This window comes from Lepus europaeus, chromosome 1 (genome assembly GCF_033115175.1).
Source record: "Lepus europaeus isolate LE1 chromosome 1, mLepTim1.pri, whole genome shotgun sequence".
NCBI classification, from domain to species: Eukaryota; Metazoa; Chordata; class Mammalia; order Lagomorpha; family Leporidae; genus Lepus; species Lepus europaeus.
The window spans coordinates 115003395-115028226 of NC_084827.1; the positions used below are offsets into that span (position 1 = coordinate 115003395).

Below are 24832 nucleotides of genomic sequence, written 5' to 3' on the forward strand. Positions count from 1 at the left end.
CGACAAAATGATCCCATTGTCGTGCGCTGGGTTCTGATCTTCGTTTTCAATCCTTCTTCCTCAAGCACATAAAGAAGCCAGACTATGTGACGACAGGCATTGTGCCCGACTGGGGAGACAGCATAGAAGTTAAGAATGAAGATCAGATTCAAGGGCTCCGTCAGGCCTGTCAGCTGGCCCGTCACGTCCTCCTGCTGGCCGGGAAGAGTTTAAAGGTGGCGTCTCTCCAGACCTCGAGATGAGCTCCTCCCAGGCAGCAAGCACTCTGCATTTTTCCCTCTTTGCCTCTAATACTTCTTTTGTACACATCTCATTTGTCTGGAAAAAATTAAGTAAAGCCTCAGGATGGCAGGCAGGGATTTTATTATTTTATGTGTTTATTCAAGACATGGTTTAAATCCAAGTGCAGCTTTAACTAGCAGAATTCTAGAAACACTTTGAACCCATTAACATATCCAAGTTGGTCCATGGCAATGGCTTTGACTTCTGCCCCCTTACTCCTGCCTGCAGTTTCTGCTTTTATTTCCCATGTTATTTCTGTGTCTGAAGAGTTGTTCTACCTGGTGTTTTGTCTCCTATTTTCTTGCGTTATCTCTGCAAAGAAAGATCAGACCAGATGCACAAAGCTATGGATAATATACTAATGTAATTATGTAAAACTATCCTACTGTAAGATTTAGTTCTTTAATAATAATCTACAATACCCTGCTATAGAAGAATCATGAAAGAAAATATGGACCTCTGGTTTCCAAGAGGTAGGCAGAACTTCAGAAGTGAGATTCAAAGATAGAATCACATATATGGTTGTGTATCATAACTTTTAGCCACATAATTAAGTGTCATGTGAATATAAAATAACTCCAAGAAAATGATTACAGAAATAGTTAACGTTTAATAAATGATTTTTTTTTGTTTTACAATTTTAGTTTGACTTACAATGTTATAGAAATAGTCTTCAAGTGCTTATAAAACTCCATTTCAGTTTTCTCTTAGTTTGAGAGTAATTGGATGTCACGGGAAATTTAAAAGCAAAGTTATTGTTTAGACAAGGTTAGTGAAAGTCAGTTGTCTATAAAATGTCTGAGACTCGGTTTTTTCAATGCTGACCCACAATCTCCATGCCATTGCTGCAAAACCCGTGGAACCTCCTCCTGGGATGAGAATTTGTGTGCTGGCCTAGTGTTCAGCTTTGTCATATAAACTGGAGATCCTTCTGAGCATTACTTTATGTTCCAGTCAGCTCAGAGCACTAACCACTGAGGAAGAGGAAGGAATTGCCAAAGAACACATGTTTTTATATCTCCAGGCTAAAAGGGAATCATTTCATTTAGTGACTCACAAACGATTTTAAAGGGTCCTACAGTTTAAATTTTCAACTTCCTAATAGCCCATAACTCTGTCATATACCCAAATGATTGTCAAAAAGGCACAATTGAGGACTGTTAACATTAGTCATAATTAATTAAAATGTTAGACCATAAATTTACCCTGGTAAATTCATACAGTCATTACGGTAGACATAGCATATCCAGGTTGATAAATACAGTAAATGTCTTCAACTGTCACTGCACAATTTCTTTGTTTAATATTTTAGGTTGACATGACAACTGAAGAGATAGATGCCCTCGTCCATCAGGAAATCCTCAGTCACAATGCCTACCCCTCACCTCTAGGCTACAGAGGTTTTCCAAAATCTGTTTGTACCTCTGTAAACAACGTCCTTTGTCATGGTATTCCTGACAGGTATTCATTTTTTAATAACATATTGGTCCTGTGGAAACTAAAACATGAAACCAGGTCTATAACATAAGTTGAAAGACACTATAGTCAATTGAAACCCACCTGTAAACTTCAGAAGCTGGTGATGGGGAAACAAATTTGGAAGTATTTTGCTTCTAGGTGGACATAACTGCCACAATGCTTATTAAAGCAGTTTCTAACCTAAAAAAAAAAAAAGTTGTTTTAAATATTCCTTTTACCTTCTTAGATTTTAATATAAAAATGGTAAAAGTCCAAATGTATGCACATTTTTTGTTATCAATTAGTGTCATGGCTCTTAGTAAAATTAAGGTAAGTAATAAGCACATCTTTTTAAAGAATTATCAACAGTGGCAATGCATTTATATTGTGTATTATAAAATTTGATGTGACTAATGTAAGGTAAAGATTAGACACAGTTATTCCATTTGTTCCTCTTTCACTCCAGATTATCACGTGACTCATTGGAGTTGTGATTCTAGTCATTAGGTATTATTTTTCTATTCCTTTTATTGAGACCTGTCTTACACCCGTGTTTTTTCTGTTTATGTTTCAGTCGACCTCTTCAGGATGGAGATATTATCAACATTGATGTCACGGTGAGTAAATCATATAAAAGATAGTCTTTGATCAACTTCAGCATTGCTGGTAGCAACAGGAAGAGTGGATTGAAAACATGAGCTGTGCCAGTGAAGTGCTGTTTACTTGTAGCCCCAGACACAAGCAGCTGGTTTCCTTTTTTGTCTTTAACTCTGTGTTTATTCCAAGTAAACCCAGGCCTGACTTGAATTTAGGGCTGGAATCAGATGCACTGAGATCAATGTTGGCCTAAGTGAAATGTCAACCCAATCCTGCTATGTGTCATGTTTTTGAGAAGGTGTAATTGTTATTGATCCACTGTGTAGTTAATGCAGAGCACCACAGCACTGGGCAGCTGCTGAAGCTAGATATGTATGAGATGAGCTAACACGAAGAAAGCCAGCATTTTTCCTTCACTCTGCCAAGATTGATCTTCCTCTTCCTGCTGATTTTGAGTGGGGCCTGTCATTATCTTACTCTGTCATTAGGGGCTACATTGGCCTGTGTGTGTCAGTCTATTTGGACAGCAACTCTTTTGCTAGCAGTGTTCCCTAGATTTATTAAAATCCCTGAAGGTAACATCATGTTCCATTTCTGGTCTAGAGAACCTTGAGCGCCAGGCATGCAAACAGAGTAGTTTTCTCTGTGATCGTCAGTTTTCACCAAATGGTTAATAGAAATTTTAAATAACAAGCCCAAGTAATTTAACATAGGGACTCCAAATTGTATAAGCTAATCTGTTCTGGTTTTCTTAGCCTTTCACTATTCTCAGACTTAAATTATATGTACTCATGTTCTTTTAAAAAATTTTATTTGTAACGCTTCCTTTAATTCTATAGATTGTAAATAAATTCTGCACATCTGGTGAATACCCAATACATTTTAAATAAATAAATAAAATTTAAACATCTGATGAATGCTAGTTGCGGTGGACAACATTCAGTTTCTATTAATGAGGAAGTAGTCTCAATAATAGTTATTTTGTATACAGACCATGAAACTTAGTTAAGAGTGGGAATAAGGTAGAAATAGGCATCCAGTAGTTGAATTCGGTCAGATTTTTAGTTGTTTGAATTAGTTTAAGATTTTTTTCTTCACATAAATTTGTGTGAGGATATAGCCAAAGATCCTTTTATTGCTATACTATTTCCTGTATCATTTTGTCCTACTTAGAATACTTGAGCATTTGCTCTCTATATAGATCCTCTTGGTATCTTTCCATCTCAAAATCATGTTGAAAGAGGCATTTTATGAAGTGTACCTGAAGTCAAGTCTTGTTCATGATACACTTTTACTTTGGATTATACCTGACATTAGGGTTTTACATTTATTATCTCATCTAATCGCCCTCTAGTAGAATTTTACTGCTTTGAATGAAATCAGCATACTCTGCCCTACTATTTTCAATATGTCCAAAGAAAATATTCTACTCATATTCCTTTTCTAAGTTTCCTGAAGACTTCTAATAAACAATTTCATTTTCAACATTCAAATGATTATAGCAGTTACAAAAGCCGTAAAACAAAGTGACATACTTTTAAGTATCTAGAAATGTGAAGGGATCTGGGAAACATACAAGTCAGTTCCTTATCAAATTCTGTTCCTATGAAATTTTTCATTGAATGGATGACTCTGTGATCACATCCTGTACTTTTGTGGGAAAGTACTCATTGTATTTTATGGTTGTTTATGTCGAGTATGCAGTATAAGCACCTAGACTTCTTTCCCTCTTGAAAGTTGAATGGTTTTTGCAAAACACAATGAGATACCCATAATACTTCTTCAGTAAGTATTTGTTAAATAAATGAATTACAGGGGGCAGCATTGGGTGCAGTTTAAAATGCTGCTTGGGAGGCCTGCATACCACATTGAAGGCCAGTTCTAGCTTCCTGCTAATGTGTATCTTGGGAGGCAGCAGGTGATGGCCTGCATACATGTGGGGGTTCCTGCCACCCAGTAGGAGACTCAGATCAAGTTCCAGGCTCTCAGCTTCAGCCTGGTTCAGCCCCAACTGTTGAAAGCATTTGGAGAATGAACCAGGATGAAATATCTCTGTCTCTGTCTCTTCATCTCTGTCTCTGTCTCTCTTCCTTTCAAATAAATTTTAACAATGAATACTTTTTAAATTAAACACAGAGTTGTTAATAAGAGAATAGGTACAAACAGTAGATATAGATGACTACCACAGACTTCAAAAGTATTATATTTCCGTATACATTAAATCTTCCAAGTAGTCATTTTTCAAAGCTCCAAAAAAGTAATATAAAAAGACAGACTTTTTAAAATACGTTTTACGTAAATAGCAGCTACACAAACATTCACAGCTACAAATTTTCTTGATAATTGCTCTTCTATTACCAAATTTTATTTTTCTGTATATAAAATCGGAACAGTTTTCTAAACTGCAAAGGACTGTGAGTGGAATGAGTGTATAAAATACTACTGTCTTGCCAGGTACTCAAGCTAATTTGCTGTGGCAGAGAAAACCTGCTCTATGAACCAGGGTCTACCTCCGTGTTCTGCCACTAACTTTCGACAAGTTACTTGTCTGTGCCTTAGTCTCCTGACTCACAAGGTGAAGATCCAATGAAGACAATTCAATGTGGGAGAGCGTTCTTAAAATGCAGAATAGTGTACAGATTTAAGACATTAGTTCAATATCAGAATTCACAGAAAGCTCACATCGATATCTTTTTTACAACAATTTTTACATTCTGCTTTATGAGAAAAAGAAATCTGAGAAATTATTAGGCAAGACAAATTTATGCAAAATAGCAAATTCTGTGCTGCATCTAGGGATCAGTATTCAAGCAATCTGCTCTGCCTTCTGTATGTATTATGGTGTTTGGTAATCATTGATTTTTTTTCATATTGAATGTGGTGCCTTTCAGGATCCTACAGGGCTTCTGAATCATTGAAGACTGATAAAATTACATTTTCTATATTTTTACTCTTAAACTTGTTTTTTTAATATTCTAATTCTTCCCCCAAAAAAATCCTTCCCTAGTGTTTTCTGTTAACATTCTGCTATCTGGAATGTTTCATTAAGATTTCACTTCTGAACATAGGATTTTCCTAGAACATGTTTCATTGCTGTATTGAACCATTTCAGTTCTTTGAACAAAATTCTCCTCTATTGACATACTTGTCTTATTTCTTCTTGTCATTACATATCATTTCCCAGTAGAGAACTGGCAAATAAAAGACCACGCAAATCTTCATGAGCCTGAAGAAACTTTTCACTATGTTAAATATGTCTTAGTTCTCTACATCTGTTATGGAAATTATAGGTCAATGTCTTTGGTACCTAATTTTTTTCATATACACTTTTGTCTTCTCAGGAATAAAGTGCAGAACCAAAATATTTCAATAGTAATACTGAAGTAGCCATGTTAATCACTTGTTTTTAAATTTTGCAGTAATATCATTCGCTGTCTTCCTCTTCAGTTTCTTCAAGGTTCCAGAGTATCTGTTTCTTCCTTTTTAATAGGCAGATTTGAGAGTAATTCTGGAAGGAGAAAAACCCACGAAACTACTGAGGACACACATGAACGCAATGTATACTTAGGAGAGTAGATTTTCAAACAAGGACGCATTGTAAAATGTCTGCCTGTGTTTAGGTCTATTTCAACGGCTACCACGGAGACACCTCTGAGACATTTTTGGTGGGCGATGTGGATGACTGTGGTAAAAAGTTAGTGGAGGTTGCCAGGAGGTGTAGAGATGAAGCAATTGCAGCCTGCAGAGCGGGGGCTCCCTTCTCTGTAATTGGAAACACAATCAGGTAAGCCTTGCACTGACAGGTAAAGGGAGGGTTGGCAAGTGGTACAAAGGTTATTGGTGGCTTGGTTTAAAGCTGATGACATGTTTTGTGATTCCAAACCATCATTTCAGTCTGATATCAGTATGTGAACTGCCAGGCTGCAGTGTTGTTCCCTGGGTTGGGGGAAGAAAAAAAAAAAAAAGATTTTAAAAAAGTGAATTATAGCAGGGTCAGCAAAGAAACTTACTGGAGGGGCAAGCAATATTTATAGGGTTGCGTTTGTTTTAGCTTGACGCATTGGTGTGTGGTGTGCCTTTCTCAAAAGCACGGCACAGACAGAAGGAAGTGCCTAAGCAGAGGATGAGCTTCCCAACCCCTTGTCGCAGGAGACAGCAGAACAGCTGAATTTTATCAGGGAGTGAAGTGGAATGTACTCTTGTGATACAAAGAAGAAACGTGTTAGCTCCAGCAAGCCTTACCTTCCAAATCCGTAGATTAGCAAATAGCTTGTGGCCCACTGTCTTTTTTTGTTGTCTGGTTCATTTTCCCTATAAACCATTGTTTGTTTTCTGCACAGTGTTTGTTCTGTGTTTGCTTTCTGAGTGTGTGTGTTTTCCGAATTCAAGACTCTTCTTTGTCACCTACTTTTAGGTCTTTTTTTCTACCCTTCACTGTTTTGAAATAGACAGGCAAAGTAGGTGTTTTCATTGAAAAGTAGTACATTTTGTTAAAGATGATCACATTGGTACCCTTTAAAGTTCTGTCCTCATTAATATACACCACTGAATACTTCCCATTTGTCTGAAGGATGGCAGGCTAGTCACCTTGAAAAGATGCTGCCTTTTTCCTTTGCACGCCTTCAAATACTTTAAGCAAAAAGGCAGTAAAATATCAGCTAAATGTATTTATGGCTTTAAAAATATTGTAACAGTGTCGGAATCAAACTTTAGTAAAATCTCTTTGGGTTATATCTGAGAAGCTTTTATTGAAGACTTTGAACAAAATTGTGTTTTTGACAGTTTTAAATTATAGGCTAACTAGCCTGGGAAAAAAGGATAGTGTCTCTCTGTTCTTTCATAGGAAATGTTGAATCAGACCCCTACTGGGAAAAGAAATTTAATGCATATCTCACTATCTTACTGTCCATGAATATAATAGAAATGAATTCAAAATGCAGTTTTATTTTTGCAAATGGGATGAGTCGATAGATGCACCTCGTATTTTTGAACACCTAGGGTTCAACAAATTTACTGGTGGTGCTCTTGCATTTTAACAAAATTTGTTCTTCAGTGGAAGGGGGCAGAGAACACTGGATTCTTATTCAAGCATTCTGTGGAGCTCTGCATTCATGGCTGTGTCTAAAGGGCATGTCAGCCTTTGATTCTCTCTGAGAGGTAATTATCCTTTTCCTGTCACGGAACAACAAATGATAGCTAACTACAGAGGCACATTTGCAGTAGTCACATTCATCAACTGCAGGAAAAAAAAATTCAATTTAATTGTGCACCACAGCTGCACATGGGCTTTTGAGCATTTCTGTTGTTCTCCCTGTCTCGCTATTCCTCCCTCCAGATCTATTTTTTAAACTTTTTTTCTGGTTATTTTTTCCCCTTTTTGTCTCTTCTTCCATTTTTACTCTCTGTACTTTCTTGTTAAAGTAATTTTCCTTTGTGGCTCTCGTTCTTTTTTCCCCATTGAAGGCTATGAATGTAGAAAATTATCACAATTACTCATATAATTGAGCCTCTTTGTAGCAAGTGCAACTCCAGTAGCCTTTCTCCATCATGAAAATGGTTTCATTATAGGGTTTTTCATATTCTCTGACACCATCTACACAGAGGGACAGGCGTGCAGATGAGCTGCGCTAGGAACAGGCTAGATCAGTAAGGTCACAGTAGGAATAATTAGCTCTGCTATGGAAAGAGCATCTAGGCCTTTTACTGCTACATAAATGTACTGTCCGTGGCTTTTAGTCACAAAAAAAACTTACTAACAAATGGAGCTCCCGCCTACTACTTTGAAAAAAAGATTTGTATCAACACTACAATTTTCCATCATTAAGACTAATAACACAGAGGCTAGTATACATCAAGGGGAATAAAAAGAAAAATCTCACATTCAAGTGGCGGCTGGGTGCTGACCTTTGTTCCCTTTTTTTGTGTACGACTTAACTCTTTACAAAAAAGAGCCACACGCCACACCAACATGCAGGTGAACTCCAGCTCGAACTAGCAAAGCATAGCATTCAGTTGGAAAATCTGATAAATCTCCATGCAGGATAATGCATCTCATTACATATGCACTGCATTAATTCTAGCTACATAAAAAAAAGAAGAAGAAGAAGAAGAGTAGAATTGAAAGTGACATTGGATTTTAGCTATCTGGATGCAAAGGTCACTTTTCACAGAGTATGAATTTGCATGCATAAGCTCCTTTGAAAACCAGATCATTCCCAACAACTGCACTTAGAAAACTATGTGGAACATAACAGACAATGAACTTTTTCCTTTCCCCCTAATACATTGCATTATTTAGATGGTTTCTGTCTGCTGCTGGGGAGGAAGCTGACCCCGATTCTAAAAATGTTTGGTCTGATGTGCGAGAGCAGTGGTTCTGGACATCTATTGTGCCTTTTCTCATTCAGGCAAAATCTTAAGGGAAGAAATAAAGAAACGATATCCACCTTGAAGCCATAAGTACTGAAATCATTGCAGACCAAAGGTTTACAAACACCTTTCAATTTGATCTCATTTATTTTAAGATATTCCCCATCTTTCGCATAGCCTCCCTCTACTGTTCCACGAGGAAAAGAACATTCCTAGTGCATCTTACGCGAGGGTCGTGTTACCAAAAAAGCCCCAGATTGCTATAGGAAATTTTGAAATCCCCCTCTGAGGCCTAAAGAACAGAGTGATGTCTGTGAAGAGACATCGGCTACAGGGATGTAGTGGAAGAGTTCTCTGGGGGCCCTTCTGCTTTGCGAGGGGCGCCCCGTGTTCTTAGGTCCTGGTGCGAGTATGCTCACGCTGCCTCGTCTGCTCTCAGATGTTTCCAAAGCCATCTTTTTGTTGCTGCCCCTGGATTATATGGTCTGAACACATGAGAACATGATGAATGTGCAGAATCGTGCATCACAAATATGTGGCAATTGAATCAAAAATAATTTAAACTTATAGTTGTAAATGTCATGATAAGGGTATCAATAAATGGTTTTTAATGTTTAATTCATAAGTGTATGTTTTGATATTAATTTAGAACAATACCAAGCAGATTTCTAAAAACAATCTCTATTAGATTATGCACATTTAAACAATAAGTGGCTCAGGCAAAATAAGTCATTTTAATGTCATCTGTGATGGATTTTTCTTGACAGCTACTGTAAATTACAATTACGCTGCTTCTCTCTGCACGTGAAAGTAAGCACTGCAATAAATTATCTTTTATTTCAGTCCATCATGTCTGCTTTTCAGAAACAAAAAACCTCAAATAAAAGTTCAGCACTATTATAAGAAAAACACAGCAATTTGTGATCCAGTTTGAAACCAACAAACGAAAAAGTACCATTCTTTTGGAAAACAGTTGTCGGCTCTCAAAAATATTACTAATTGTACTTGAGCATTCCTTGTCACCAAAGGGAATCCCTGGGTTTGGTATTCCTTCATTCAGAGAACACTGCTGAAAATAAAAATCTGGAAGGATTAAAGTAAAGCCCCTAACTTATCAAGTCAGGTGTCATTTGAGATCCGCATGTGAAGATCAGTCTTGTTCATAGGATTCATGTGAAAATGTCACAAAACTATTTCCCTGTATACTTTGATTTCTTTATAAGAGCATGGGCTTAAACATAGTACTCCTCTGCCCTCTTGGGGAATGTATTTTTAGTTATAAAAAGTACTCGAAATGGATTAAGAAATTTAATTTATCTAGAAAACACTAGAGTGGCATATAACTGTCTCATAAACGGGAATTAAACTGCCAGAAATGATCACAGGATATACAACTCCTTAAAGGAGAATTCTCTCCCACGATCCTCACCAGCTGGAACACGAGCTGTGATACTAGGGTAGCACTGGAAAGCAAGTTCATGGGCAGCCTTTACACACCTGCTTCCACCGCTCCCTCTGCAGACGTCCCTCCAAAAGGGCTTCCAACCCTAAACAGGCCTGGGCTCACGGGTAGGTGTCCCTCTGTCTTAAAGGATTTTTAGAGAAATACAGAAGAGGAGACTTCAGCAAAGAGGCAGGTGAGATACGCAGGACAAGAAAATTCTTGAGATCAGAAACAAGTCGCGGCCGGGTGGCATCTGGTGGCCGGCAGCCATCGTGGCCCTTCGGGTCACTGCTACCTGCCCCGCGATTTCCCTTGTTCCCAAGACACCCGCCAAGAGGCAGATCCATGCGCCACCTTCCCAGGCCACAGCCACTTTTACCAGCATCTGCTGTGTGCTGAGAGCAGAGGAATTTGCCACTACAAGTCATTTGGATGGTCTTTGTGAAGTCGGATTTCAACCCTGCAATCAGGTAAAGCTCCTGCTCACCGTGGATCCCGGAGTAATAGAAGAGGCATGCTTTTAAACAGTGGTTGGGAACATTCATGAGATGCTAGTCCATTTGGCCCCAGTAGTATTTGTTAAAAACCAACTGCTAGTGCAAAAGCAGAGGGAAGTGCACAGACTGAGCCTCTAGGACTGAGCCCTGCCAAGGGATTCCGCAAGAACCTGGGAGCTGTGGCCTCTCCTTCCCTGCTCCACCCGGCCTGAAACCCTCTAACATCTACATTCTTGACACATGCATTCTGTGGCACTCCTGTGGCCGGAAGTTCCAGGAGGACCCAGGGAGGCAATTGTTGTCGGAGAATGCACTCAGCTATCTTTAGCCGCCTAGTAATTGCACAGCTGCTTTTATGAAGAGGAGTGAGAGGTATGATGGGGGGAGGGACCCCAAGTGTTTTTCCAGAGTGGGCTTTCTTCCTCTGCTCTCATCGGAAATTAAAATGAAGATCGCCGTTGTCACACACGTTTAAGATGTGGCCGTGATGCCTGCCAATCAGTTGGATCCTTTAAAAAAAAGAAGAAGAAAGAAACTAGATTTTTTTATAGGAGAATAGTTTATATTGAATGCTGTTCAGATCACAGGTTTATCAAGATTGGATTTACATAATTTACAGGTTTAGGTAGGATCTTAAAAAAAAACAAACAACCTAGATTATTATGCCTTATCCGTCATCTCTTTTCTACCCTCAGTGTCTATTCAGAAACTATGTAGCACAAGTGCTTTGGAAAAGATATTAATATTATACCTCCTGCCCAAAGGCCGAAGTCCCTCAGAAATAACCATAACTAAATAGCACAACTTAAGACGTAACAGTATTGACTTACGGTAACTGTCCTCAGTTCCTGACTAGCTCACCTGTTTCTGCGCTGTCAGTTACCTTGAAATGAAATCTGAATGCGAGGCTGCCCCTGTGCTGGTTGCAGTGACATCCTGGTCTCAGTGAATATCTATTACAAGTCCGGAGATGGTTAAAAAAAAAAAGTCTTAAAACAAGTGTGTAAACATAAATATCCCTGAAGATGCTGGCTAAAAGCCTTTGGGTTCATGTTAAATTAAACCTGCAGTCTGTTGGCAACTCTAGTTTCAGATGTAAAAACTTTGGTTTTGTTAAGAATTGAACTAGTAGTCCTGTAAATCCCACTCCATCACTGTGGTGGGGTTTCGGGACATAATGCCCTCATCCACGTGAAAATATAAATCATTAAAATGGTATTTGTTCTTGTCGGCGTGGTGCTCCCAGAAGTAACAGCATTCACCCAATTTCAACAATATCATTTCTACCTGGAAGTTGAGAATTTCAGGGTTGGATGCAATGTGCTAGATTTACTTTACACAGGATAGATGGAACTCGAAGTATTTGCATATAGAAGTAACCAGGAAGCATTGAGAATTAGGAGTGGGCATTTGGCTTAGCTGTTAAGAGATAGGAGTTGGGACCCCTGTGTCCCATACCCAGGTGGCTGGGTTTGAGTCCTGACAGTTTCTGCTGGGCTTTTGGGGAGTGAACCAGTGTATGGGCGCTCGCTCTCTCTCTCTCTCTCTCTCTCTCTCTCTCTCTCTCTCCTGATCTCTTTGCCTCTCAAATAAATACAGTAAAAAACATTTTTAAACAAGGAATTAGGAATCACAACAGCAGCTTCTCTTGAGCGTCATAGTGATTAAAAAGCATTCTTGATAAATGTAATGGTGTAGGGTTTGAGCGGCTCCCAAATTATCACAAAGTTTTGGAGTGTTTCAAGAATATTGACCAGCAGATCTCATCTTCCGTGTGAATATGTTTGTGAAATGCATGATGATTTTGACATAAATCGGAATAAAGGGAACCACAGAAGTGGAAAGTCATAGTCCTTGATTTTAATGTTTTCCTTCTAGTTGGATACTGAATCAGTAGCAATTTTTATGAAAGGTGGCTTTGTATGACTTGTATTATATGCACACACATATAACAATCTATACTGCTGTGTATACTTACATGCTATCTAAAAGTGACCTTGTTTGAATGCTATACTAAGGTAAATAACTCAAACAGCTGTGTTAGATACATAACCTTCTTTCTTCCTGTATCCAAAGGGGGTTGTTACAAGCAACTACAAAAAGTAAAATTACATCAGCATAAAGAAAACAGATGGATGTTATCATCTGATGCTAAGCATAACTGATTTTTTTCTTTTTCAGAGACAATTTTAAAGTACTTTGTTTTATCTTAGTATGCATTAAAAACCTATGTACTTTAACTTTAAAAAAAATTGGTTTTTTTGCTACTTCTAAAGCCGTATAACTCAGCAGCATGGTTTGCAAGTCTGTCCGCATTTTGTGGGCCATGGAATAGGATCATACTTTCATGGACATCCAGAAATTTGGCATCATGGTAAGGAAGTTAATTTGGAAACTGTTTATAGAATGGGGTCAGAATAAGGCAGTTTTACTCCTTAAGCTTGTCCTCTAACTTTGAAATTACATCGTCATCAGAGTGTGTGTCTGTGTGTGTACAGGGGGTGAGGCGGGGGGCTCGCTTAATTTTTACCAGCACATCACTAAGTTACTGGATTAAAGCCCAGCAGTTTCATTCCCAAAATAAGGTTTATTTTCTCTTTGTCTTTTCCCGAGGGGTGCATAGCTGGAAGGCACAAGAGATATTTGTCTAGAAAAAGTTACTAGACACAAAACGCCATTGCATCAATGTCGCAGCAGCATGCACACATGACTGTTTGCTGTTTTTCTTTTCCTACCCCCTCTTCTAACCGCTGACTGTTGTGGTTAAACTTCATTACATCTTGCACAGCGTTGACAGCTGATGTCGTTCGCAGCGTGTACTCTGCAGCGGTTCCTAGATTATGCCCACTCTTCCCCAAAGCCTTCTGTTTGGCACTGCCTGGGTGTTCACCCCACAATGGGACCTCAGGGCCTGAAAGGGTGGGAGGATTTGAGCTAGGCTAGGCGGCAGCTCAGCGGGGCACCCCCACAGGGGCCGCACACCTGGACAGGGACCAGAGAGTTGGTTCTGGGGCCTGGACTTTTGCATTTGGGGTGGGCTAGGCAGGCCAGGACTCCCTTCAAAGAGGCAGCTCAGAGAAGATCCAGGTGAGCGTGCACAAGGAGCCAGTGAGCCCTGTGCCCCACCCAGCAGCGGTGCCTGGAGCTCCTGCTTCAGCTGGCACCCGAGGATGCTTGTCCTCTCTTTGCATCCTTTCCCAAGATTTTTTTTTCTTTGGGGTGGGGTGGGAGCAAGGCCTGCAATTCAGTGAGGCCAGGAGACCTGGCAACAGGTGGCCTGGGGGACCATGGCAGTGGGGGAGGCCACCCCAGAGCTGTCTAAACCACCCAGGCTGCCCCTGCCAGGCCTTGGTGGACTTCCAGGTGTGTGTGTAGTGGGGGAGTCCTCTGCCCACAGCACAGAAAATGCCAAGACTGAGGCCCAGGGGCTCTGTTTGCCCCCTGTCACCACTCAGAACTCTAGAAGCCTCTTCTTGACCCCCCAGAACAATAATACCCCGGGGGCCACTTTTTTAAGCAGCCTCCCCCCAGTTCTGGTTCTCACAGCCTTCCTCCTGCTCTCACCCGCTCCTGTGTTCTCTGTTCACAGCGAATGACAATGATCTCCCCATGGAGGAAGGCATGGTGTTCACCATAGGTAATGCTGGGACCCCTCTTTCTAGAGCGGAAGCCGAGGTGCTGGCCTGGGCCCGGCAGGCCCCGGGAAGGACTAATAAAGCCAATCAGCATAATGAAATAATTCGGATGCATAGTAAATCTGATTAAACAACATCCTCAGCCCGTCTTCCTAAATCAGATACTTACTGACACATTTAGGAGACCAGCAGCCCAACCTCTAATTCCGTTACCCGTGTAATGTGGCGTTTGGGTTTTTTTGTGTTTTGTTTTGGTTTGCCTTTTTTCATTAACACCCAGTAACTAGAGGCAATGTGTCCCTTGCGCCCTGTCAGCGAGCGGCACGTGCTCTCTGGCTCGGGTTTGACAGAAGTCTGATGGCGTGACTGCTGTCACCACCAAATTCCAGTCACCTAGGGCCCTGAATGCATTGGATTTCTGACTGTGGGGCTTAATGGAGAAGCAATTAGAGTGAAATAAGAAAATTGTTATTTGCTGATTAATGAACATTTTGAACATGTTTTAAAAATTCAAATATTTTTAAAAACCGACTGGTATTTATAATAAGAGGGACTGGTGTTGGGGTGGTTATTATCCACAGGGTCCTAATTAAACCTTGATTAAAATGCCCTTCTTTCTCTAAAAAAAAAAAAAAAAAAAAAAATTCACGAACTAGGCAACTTTCTACATTTTTCCACACCGTGGCGTTTCGTCTTTGCACCGTCTGGTTTGTCGTACGCGGCATCAATTACCAGCCCGCTCAGGATGACAACGCCAACCTGTGGGGGAAGCTCTTGAGGGGCGCGGGGGGGGGGGGGGGGCGGGAGGGGGAGACTTGCCTATTCTCTTTTCTGATAATCAGCAGAGACAATGTTTGACAAGAGGCTGATGAGGTCACTGCAGTAAATATTTTGCCTCTTGCAGAGCCAATCATCACCGAGGGATCCCCTGAATTTAAAGTCCTGGAGGACGGATGGACTGCGGTCTCCCTGGACAATCAAAGGTGGTTTGTTTCCTGCCCTACTGCCTTCAAACTATGCGGGAAGGGGAGACCGGCCCGACGGCGCGGGCGGACCCCTGCTGACCGCCGCCCCTTGTGTTTCAGGTCCGCCCAGTTCGAGCACACGGTGCTCATCACGTCGCGGGGCGCGCAGGTCCTCACCAAACTGCCCCACGAGGCCTGAGGCGCAGCCCGCGGGGTGCAAAGGCCAGGCGCCCTTCTCCGCCTTCCAGCTGGAACTCAGATGAGGAGTAGAGCACCGGCGGCCCGCGCCGCCACCGACCCGGCACCCCGCGGCGTCCTGCCGAAGCGCAGTGGCGACCGGCAGCCGCCGGGGACTCAGCCCGCCAGCCCCGCCGGGTCTGGGCTTGCGGAACCGAGACGCTGCACCCCAGGCTCGGCTCCCCAGCGCGGCAAACGCCTCTGGAGGGGGAATGGGGACTCTCTCCTTTGGGAGACCGGGGTCTCAGGGGGAAGCATTTTTCCCTTTGCCTTGTCCTTTTCTGCCGAGTAAAAAGCCCTTTTAAACACGTGTGTCTGCGCGCCTTACATCTCTGAGTTACAAGGGGGAGAGGGTCGGTGGTTAGTTTGGAGGTCTCATAACTTTTACACTACCAGAAAGAAAAAACCCGAACCTGACCGTTAGCTGCGAATTCTTGTAAAGGCTTTTTTTTTCCTCCTCCCGTCTCACATTGGCGACCCCGAGGGTGCAGCCAGAGGCCAGCACCTGCTCTCAACCCCTGGCCTTTCCCTTCATTCCCCTTCATTGGGGCTTTGTGGTGAAAAGATCATCCCGCAAACGGACCGAGTCTTCTGTTACAAACATTTACTTGGCTGTGGACCCTGGGCCTGGCCCTTCATAGCTTTTACCAATCCAGAAACGTGACTTTCCTGGGCGGGCACAACCGGTCCTTCAGGGCCTGCACCCAGCCATGGGAGCCATCCCAGAGGTCAAGTGTGAGAACCTCCTCCCCTCCGTCTCAATCCCACTGTGCACAAGCCAGACTGTTGAGTAAGGAATTCAAGCCCCAGTCGCCTTCGCCCAGATGGGACCTCTCAGAGGGGCTGCTGTGTCCCTAAACGGAGCCCTCCTCAGAATGACCATCTCCAGACTGCTTGAGCCCTGCAGGGGCAGTGGAGGTCAGGCATTCTGGAGACCCCCGGAATCTCAGCAAGAGGAGATAGGACCACCTTTGAGAGCAAAAGCCTGGGTGCCTGGAGGAGTTAACTCGGCAGCTCCCACCTGCATGAGGAGCAAGACTCCAAAGGGCGGCACCCTGTATCTCCCAAGGCCTGTTCCTGCCTGGAGCACCCTCCCTTGCGCTTGCTCCCCAGGACCTGGTCACACTTGGGCACCAGAGTTGGGAGGGATTGGGCCTCTAGCAGTTCAGGAGGGAAGCTGTCCCCTTCTGGTTATAGTTCAGGAACAAGTCCAGCTGACAGTGCCTGAGCGGCCAGCAGTTGTCCCAACTCCTATTTGCCACCAAAAGGGGTTTTGCAAAGTCTTCATCCCAGTATAGCTTGAGCTTGCGGTGGTCATCAAGGAAATGTAACCACCTAGGGATGCCAGGGCAGATGACATCTGTTGGGTCACCTGCCTGTGTAAAGATTTGGGAAATGGAGGACAATGAGCTGGCATGAAAAAGTGGTAAATCCCCACTTTTCCCTGAAGTCAGGATTCTCTAAATTGTCCACCAACCCCTTTTGCTCAACTTCTCTGTGTCTAGGGATGTAGGTTTTTGGATAGAAGTGATTCTGATGCTAATGGGTCTGAAAGCTGGAAAAGAGGGGAGAGGTTGAGGATTTACAGTATCCATGAAAAAATATTTTTATGTGCTCTGGAATTGGCCCCGCAGGGCGCAGTGGCGGAGGCTGCTGTCTGGGCGCAAGCAGATCCCCTAGAGAGGCCTTGGGAGATATGTGCGGGAGAATGACTTCACTTCTCTCCCGGAGCAATCCCCTTGCAACCATTAGCCTGGTATCTTATCTGGAGATCAGCTTACTGCAAAGTTCCCGGAGGATAGCTTTACTAGGACCACAAGAGCTCACCAACCGCCGGGTAACAACGCTGCTTGTGCAGCAGTTATTTCGAGGTGGAGGTATTTATGGGATGAGTTTACAATTCCATTTATTTAAGTGACTAACCTGAAGTCATATATATGTATTATTATCTAGATAGCGAGAGACACATCTGCCAATAATCAGCAGCTCTGTCGGAAACAAACTTGATTTAGAACAAACTCCGTTTAACTTGCTTTGAAGTTGAGATTAGAAGGATTTTTAAAAATACCTCCTCTATGCCTCCCCAACCCTCTGTGTGCTGAACTGGCTCATAACTTCGCCCAGAGCCACAGAGATTCCAGCCAGTTCTAGGTCTGGCTGCCGCCACCAGAACCACCAATCCCAGGACTCCAGTAAGTTCTACTCGGAGTCCGGCGCCCTCAGGATGAACGGCAGATGGTTTTGGTCTCCTCTGACTTTGGGCAGGCAAAGGTTTCAGCAAACCGGCGTTTCAGAACAGGTGTCACCTTAGCGGTGGGGGTGGGGTGAGGTCGGAATCCCCTGGGCTCGCCCAGGAGAGAGAAGATCCATCGCTGAGAAGCGGGTTAGGGCCCGGAGGCTCAGTGCCCGAGGGGCCCCTGCTCAGCGCCCCTCCCCAGACCTGTTTCTCCTGGCTAAGAAATAATTCCAGAGTGTAGACACTCCCTCGCTTACACACAGTTCACTTCTAAATTCAGCAAGGTTCTAAAGCCACATCCCGCGGGGGCGCGTGCCGGACTTCAGCTCGCAGGAGCCAGCCGGGTACCCTGTTCCGCAAATGTCTTCCACTCCGATTGCAGACGCGGAGGGACGGCGCGCCCAAGGGGCTGTGGAGACACGCGGCCCTCTCTCCCCGGCTCTCCCACCCTGCCATCCTCTAAGCCGGCTCTAAGCTGCCCCAGCCGTCGGGTATCCTCACGCCTCTCCCTGAGCTCCAGGAGTCAGCAACCCAACTTTCCCCACTCCCCAATCCCGATCCGCTCTCCGCCGCGGCGATCACTTACGTGCGCAGGGCCCGCAAGGCGCGCGCGGGAGACCCGGGGCCCGGGTGGCATCCGAGCGGCTGTGCTGGGGGCATTGCACCGCGCTCCACACCCCAAAACGGGCGCTGGGAAGGAGCAATTAAAGCCACCAGCGCTCTACGGAGATCAGGACGAGCCAGGAGGCTCCGGGGAGGTGTCTGGTGGCAGAGTCATTAGCTGGTTGTTGCTACAAAGCCTCACCGTGTGGTTCGGTGATTAAGAAAAAAAAAAATCTTTTAAACGTTGGCAAACCCGTTATTGGTTTAGAGGTTTGGCTTTTTTTTTTTTTTTTTGCTTTTGTTTTTCTTTTTTCTCCAACCACGCTGCCTGAAATATTTCTGCCCCCGGCATCATTCCCTTACCGAGGAAGAGGAGAAATTCCGCGGGCTGCAGCAGCTGCTTGCAGAAGTTAAAAGAGAGAGAAACTCCCTCCACTAATATCTGTAACGACAGCACCGATGTAATTTGTTTTGAATGTTCGTTTTTATTGGTGTTCCCTTTGCCAAAATGTGCTTGATTACAGAGGTTTGTCCCGTGATCATTGCACACTCCAGAGAGGGGAAGGTGCAGCGGCGAAGGTTCAGCTCAGGCCAGATCAAATCCCGGGCTGTTTAACGCTGAAAGTCTGCATGTTGCTATTAGTGTTAAATATATGGCTAATTATGCGTATGAAAATTAAACATCAGTGTTATGCTAATGGGGCGCCTTCAGCTGCGGATCTGAGCACTTGAGACTACCATTTAATCAAATGAATCAGTAACTAATACATCTGCACGTGTGAACTTTCACAAGATCATTTCCCCGTTCCCGGCACACCGCTAAATTATGAAAGAAATAATTATCAACACTTTCTAATTACCTAACAAAGTAATTTGGGATTCACCGTGGGGCTGGCGGGATGGGGAACCAACAGCCCCTAGTAACCAGCATGGTTCGCGCCACGCCGCGTGGGGGTGGCCGGGCGGCAGTAGGGGCTGGCGGAGGGGGGGCTCTCGTGAGTTTTTCTGCACCTAATACCCCCAGAAAGTAGAAGGGGCCGTGGCCTTGCTCCTGCCTCCACCAGCCCTGGCCCCCAGGCCAGCGGCGCCAACTCTGGCCCCCGGAGGTGAGGAAGATCCTGGGCGACAAAGAGAGCGACGTGTCTGCACATACATATATTGGAGCCTACCACAGGCATGGGTTTGCTGCGAGTTTCAGTGTCTCCCAGGGACTCCTGAACCCGGGGTGCTCTCGCCAGACCCCCAGGAGGCCGCAAAATACCCGCCTGGCGTCAGCGGCCGGAGCAGAGCAGAGCCCGCGGCTCTTGGGCTCCACGCTGCGCCGCGCCCTCGGGGCGAGTGAGCCCGGGGCGCACAGCGCGGAGAGAGTGGGAAGGGGAGGGGGAGGCGGAGGAAGGTGGGGAGGGAAAGAGGGTGTGCGTTGGGGGAGGGGGCGGTGCAGCCGCCTTTCCTGGGAGGAGAAGCGCGGGTTCCTGGCTCTCCACGCGCACTGCTTTAATCAGACCCGTGCAGCCTCGAGCTGGAGTGGCCAGCTGGGCCTGGAGCAATGCGAGCGGGCCCCAGGGAGCGGCGGCGGCGGCGGCGCGGCGGCCCAGTGAGTGAGTCCGCCCGGAGGGCCCCCAGACCCCGACCCCAGGGATGTGGCCGCGCGCACGGCCCCAGGCCAGGAAGGCGCGGCCGTGAGGGCGCCGCGCCGGGCACGGGACTCTGGGGACGACTGCTGTCTGCAGGCTGCCTCGGGCGCCCCCCAGTGCGCGCCTGTGCTCTCGGGAGGCGACGGCCAGGCTGCAGAGCCTCCCTAGCTCCCCGCGGGACTGGGTGGCGGCGCGGAGAAGCGGTCCCGGGCGCCCAGAGTGTAGGGCAGGCGAAGGGTGTGGACAGTAGGGGGAGGACGGCGGCGTGGAGCTGCTGGTTGGTTTCTGGGGAGGAAAGCGAGCGAGGGAGGCGGGAGGCCGAGACGACGGAGGTCCCAGCCGCGGATGCCTCAGCCCATTGTGCGCCCTGCACGGCGCGCTCTGTTGCAGAGGAGCCCCGGCCGGGAAGTGTGGACGCATCTCTCCCGAGGCCCGGCCGCCTCGCTCGCTCTAGTCCGGCGGAGCCGGAGCGCCTCGGGCCAATCCCCGGTGATTATGCAAGACGGCGGACCAATCAGCTCCGGCAGCTCATGAATATTTATGACCTTGGCTGAGTCAAAGCTTTGAACCGAGTTTGGGGAGCTCGGCAGGATCATGCTTAGACTTTTCAAAGAGACAAACTCCATTTTCTTATGAATGGAAAGTGAAAACCCCTGTTCCTCTTAAATTGGGTTCCTTCCTGTCCTGAGAAACGTAGAGACCCCCAAAAGGGAAGCAGAGGAGAGAAAGACCCACACCCAGACCCCGCGAGAAGAGATGACCATGACCACCATGCCAGAAAGTCTCAACAGCCCCGTGTCGGGCAAGGCGGTCTTTATGGAGTTTGGGCCGCCCAACCAGCAGATGTCTCCTTCTCCCATGTCCCACGGGCACTACTCCATGCACTGTTTACACTCGGCGGGCCACTCGCAGCCCGACGGCGCCTACAGCTCGGCCTCGTCCTTCTCCCGACCGCTGGGCTACCCCTACGTCAACTCGGTCAGCAGCCACGCGTCCAGCCCCTACATCAGTTCGGTGCAGTCTTACCCCGGCAGCGCCAGCCTCGCCCAGAGCCGCCTGGAGGACCCAGGTACGTGCGCTTGCCTGGGAGAGGGAGAGAAGGGGAGGGGAGTGCAGAGAGGGAAGAGGAGAGGAGAGGAGGGGAGAGCGCGAGGTGGGGTGGGGGTGGGGAGGGCGCTGGAGCCATGGAGGTTTCGGATGTCAACCTCTGCATCCTTGTCATAGCAAAGAGATTAAAAAAAAAAATCCACCCAATTCGCAACGAATGCAGCAAACGGTGAATCCGAGACGTCTCCCCTCCCGGCGCTGTCTGCGCTTCTGGGCGGCTCGGTGCGCCGAGCACTCAGTGCCCTGCTGAAAAACAGAAGCCCACATGCACACGTATTCGTCTCGGTAATTATTTATTGCGTAGCGCTATAAACAATGTATGCAATTAAGGGTAATTAAACCTCAACTACCGCTTGCAAAAATAGCAAACTTTCCCTGCAAAGGCAGTAGCTGCGCTCCTGGGAACGGCCCCAGCCCGCCTGCGGCGGCCCGGGACAGACCCTCGGACTTCGGGGACCCTTCCCTGGCCTTCACGCTTCTTTGCACGTCTACCTCCCGGCTCTGCCTTGGCCACCCCCAGCCCCACCTGGGTAGCCGCTCGCTCCTGGCTCTCGGTGCTAGAGGCAGCCCCTCCGCATAACCTGGGCCCCGGCTCTGCTGTCCCTGCAGGGGCCGACTCCGAGAAGAGCACCGTGGTGGAAGGCGGCGAAGTGCGCTTCAATGGCAAGGGGAAAAAGATCCGCAAACCCAGGACGATTTACTCCAGTTTGCAGTTGCAGGCTTTGAACCGGAGGTTCCAGCAAACTCAGTACCTGGCTCTGCCCGAGAGGGCGGAGCTCGCCGCCTCCTTGGGACTCACGCAAACGCAGGTACCTGGCCCCTGCTGCCGGGCCCAGCTGGCTTACCGCCACCGGCCGGCGCCCGCCCGGGGCTCCGTTGCGTATTCGCTGGGCCTCAGGGCCGGGGTGTCACTGTGTATGTGTGTGTGTCCGTCCGTGTGTGTCCACCCTTCCTCCCGCGTTCTCTCTGTCCGAGCCCCGCCGCCAACGGCGCCTTGTTTGCCCCACCTGCCTGCCGCCTGGCCCCCTGGCCCTAGACAATCTGATTGGGGCGCAAGAAGGCTTTCCCCAGACGTTTTGTTTGGGGACTCTGAGGTCACACGTGCCCGAGCAACTGGAACAATGGTAGCGGGGCTTAATCCCCCCTTTGCCTTTAAAGTGTGTGGCCAATCACTCAGGGCCTGGGCCCGCGCCTCTGACTCCCTCCTCCTCCTCCCTCCTCCTCCTCCCAGAATGGCGCGCAGGGGTGGAGGGATCCCTGGTTCCTTCTCCTCACCTAGGGTCCCAAACCCTCGGATTTCTTTAAGTCTCTGGGAGAATCCATAGACGTTATGATCGCTTCTGGCACGGGTTTACAACGTCCGGCCCGGGTTTGGGAGCAGAGCAGGGCAAAGCACACAGACCTTAGGGAAAGATGGACTTGAGGCCAAAGAAAAGTTCATTCGAATCTCGCAGCCTCCTCAGTCAGCCCCCAACTCACTTAGGCGCAGACCGGACAGCACAACAAGACGATGGTCGAATTGCAAATAAATTTCCTCCACTCCATCCTAGGTTTGATTCTTTTATTGGTGTTGATAGCGGAATTGCTGTGCAGGTGCTATGACTCCTGCAGCCGGGGTAGCCTGTGTGGGACAGCCTGGAAGCCCCGCAGGCCCCTTGCCACCACGCCCCCTGGCTCTCCGTGAGGCCGGTGGCCCAGCTGCAGCACCCTTGGCTCACGTGGAGGGAGGGTGGTCTCTGCTTCTCTGGCTGAGACTGAGCAGCCTGCGCAGGGTGGCCGGGCTCGCGTCTCGGCCGACCCGCGGTCCCACTCACTGCTGCCGCGCGACTTAGGTAGGCGCAGCGGGCCCAGCCCAAGTCACGTTGTCCATTCTCGTAGGTCAAGATCTGGTTCCAGAACAAGCGCTCCAAGTTCAAGAAGCTGATGAAGCAGGGCGGGGCAGCTTTGGAGAGCAGCGCGCTGGCCAACGGCCGGGCGCTGTCTGCCGGCTCTCCGCCGGTGCCGCCCGGCTGGAACCCTAACTCCTCATCCGGGAAGGGCTCGGGCGGCAGCGCGGGCTCCTACATCCCGAGCTACACGTCGTGGTACCCCTCGGCACACCAAGAAGCCATGCAGCAGCCTCAGCTCATGTGAGCCTGCCCGCCTGCGCCCGCCCGCCTCCCTCTCGTCTCCTCCGGCTTGGGCCCCTCCCGCCTCCAGGTCGGTCCACCCCCGTCCACGCGTGCCCTGTGCCCGGAGGAGAAGGGCCTCAGAGGGAAAAGAAGGAACAGAGAAGGGAGAGCGGCCGCCGCCGCCTCGGAGCCGCCGCGGTGCAGTCCAGCGACTCCCCAGAGCCCGTGCGCTTCCACCCGAACCCCGGACCTGGGCCTCACGCGGACGGCCGCGAGTGGCCTCGGAGCGCAAGACAGACCTGCTGGACCCGACCCACCGACCCTCAGCTTCGCGGGACCATCAGGAAAAAGGAAACACAAAAGCATCACAATGTAGAAGCAGCAAACGCTCTTTTCTGTCATGTGTCATCTCCTCTCGCTGTCTGTGCGCCGACGACGTCCAGGTCCTCGCCCGTCCGCCGTCCCGGTTCTGTGGCCTCTGCAGTCCGCGGATCCACGCGGCACGCCGTCTGCCCGGCCGCCCGCCTCCGGATTCTGGCACGTTTTGTCCTCTCGGGCCTTCTCCTAGGCCCCGCCTGGCCACCTGTGTAGCTTGTTTGGGAACTGGGGGAAACTGGAGGGAGGGGGTTTTATTTATTGAGAAATGGACTCCGCCTGAAGCTGACGGGCAATTCGCGGTTCCGGGGCGCCCGCGGAGCGCGCTGTCCACACGCACTGTTTACTTGAAACGCACCCAGAAACAACGAACAAAGAAGGCGTAATTTTTAACTTATACAGTAACTTTTGTACTTTGCGGGTATGGAGAGGTTGGAGCCAGATAATTTGCGTTTTCTACATGTCCCATATTATTAAAGACTAAAAAAAAAAAAATAGTGAGATCAGTGAAGCCAACGTAATTTTGTCATCTCCGGAGAAAGCTTCCTCGCTTTGCCTGGATGAGAAGGAAAACCCTGATTTCTTTCTTGGGTGGAGAGAGAGCGAGAGCGAGGGACCGCTGGGCAGCTGCGAGAAGCAGGCAGGTGTAAGCCCCAGAGAGCTTTAAGTACCAACGGCGGCTTCACCAGCTCCCAAGGCAAATGCAGTCTCCATGCGAGATCTAAGTGCTGTACATATCGTTGTTATTATTATTGTTATTGTTCGGTAAACGTTGCACAAGCTTAGCCTTTTTCTGTTCTGTTTGTGTGTGGCTTTAAAACCCGAGGCTTTGTGAAATGAGAATCTTGACATTTTACTTGTGAAATTTGGGAAATGTGATCAATTCAAATCAACCGTGTTCTGTGTTCTCTATGTCAAAGTTTAGTTTTATATTGAGAATGTTAACTTATTGCTTTGTATCTTGAAAAAAAAAAACAAAGAACTTTGTAAATAAGTTATAAAGTTTCTTTGAGACAGTAAAATTATGGTTTCGAGAAAGAACTGCTGTCTCGCGTGCTGTGTAAAGGAGGTCAGGCCCTGTCTTGGGGTACAGGGAGCGCAAGGGACAGCGACTAATACCGGACAGAAGAGGGGCCCCCCGAGACCGGCGGGGCGCCCCCTGCGCCTCGTCCCCCATCCGCAAAGTGTCTAGTCCCCACACGCGTTAGAGGGATGGGCAAGGGCACTTGAGAACAGGTGCGGCAGGCAGGACGGAGCCGGGGCTCCGGGACGCAATCGACGG

At 47.1% G+C, this 24832-nt stretch overlaps 2 protein-coding genes across 3 annotated transcripts in view; both read left to right on the top strand.

Moving 5' to 3' along the window:
* METAP1D (methionyl aminopeptidase type 1D, mitochondrial) overlaps positions 1–15790 on the top strand; it is a 96252-nt gene extending 80462 nt beyond the window's left edge. Inside the window, exons 3-10 of one of the 2 annotated variants that reach the window (XM_062187801.1) lie at positions 66–215; positions 1595–1743; positions 2315–2357; positions 5958–6121; positions 12924–13021; positions 14237–14284; positions 15187–15265; positions 15368–15790. In XM_062187801.1, the coding sequence (XP_062043785.1) occupies positions 66–215; positions 1595–1743; positions 2315–2357; positions 5958–6121; positions 12924–13021; positions 14237–14284; positions 15187–15265; positions 15368–15446 (810 nt within the window). In that variant the 3' untranslated portion in view covers positions 15447–15790. The remainder of the gene's footprint in view (positions 1–65; positions 216–1594; positions 1744–2314; positions 2358–5957; positions 6122–12923; positions 13022–14236; positions 14285–15186; positions 15266–15367) is intronic. The other variant, XM_062187802.1, reaches the window with a different exon arrangement.
* A 4484-nt stretch (positions 15791–20274) lies between these two features.
* DLX1 (distal-less homeobox 1) lies at positions 20275–23209 on the top strand. Its single transcript, XM_062200415.1, has 3 exons — positions 20275–21026; positions 21674–21873; positions 22943–23209. The coding sequence occupies exons 1-3, from the start codon at positions 20714–20716 to the stop codon at positions 23195–23197; spliced, it is 768 nt and encodes a 255-aa protein (XP_062056399.1). The 5' UTR covers positions 20275–20713; the 3' UTR covers positions 23198–23209.
* Positions 23210–24832: the final 1623 nt, after the last annotated feature.

What these genes read in the sequence shown, in the direction of transcription:
- DLX1 (XM_062200415.1), top strand. Translation starts at nt 20,714, where the DNA reads ATGACCATGACCACCATGCCAGAAAGTCTCAACAGCCCCGTGTCGGGC. An exon ending in GAGCCGCCTGGAGGACCCAG is followed by an intron (nt 21,027 to 21,673) that starts GTACGTGCGCTT and finishes CTGTCCCTGCAG; the next exon opens with GGGCCGACTCCGAGAAGAGC. An exon ending in TGGGACTCACGCAAACGCAG is followed by an intron (nt 21,874 to 22,942) that starts GTACCTGGCCCC and finishes CCATTCTCGTAG; the next exon opens with GTCAAGATCTGGTTCCAGAA.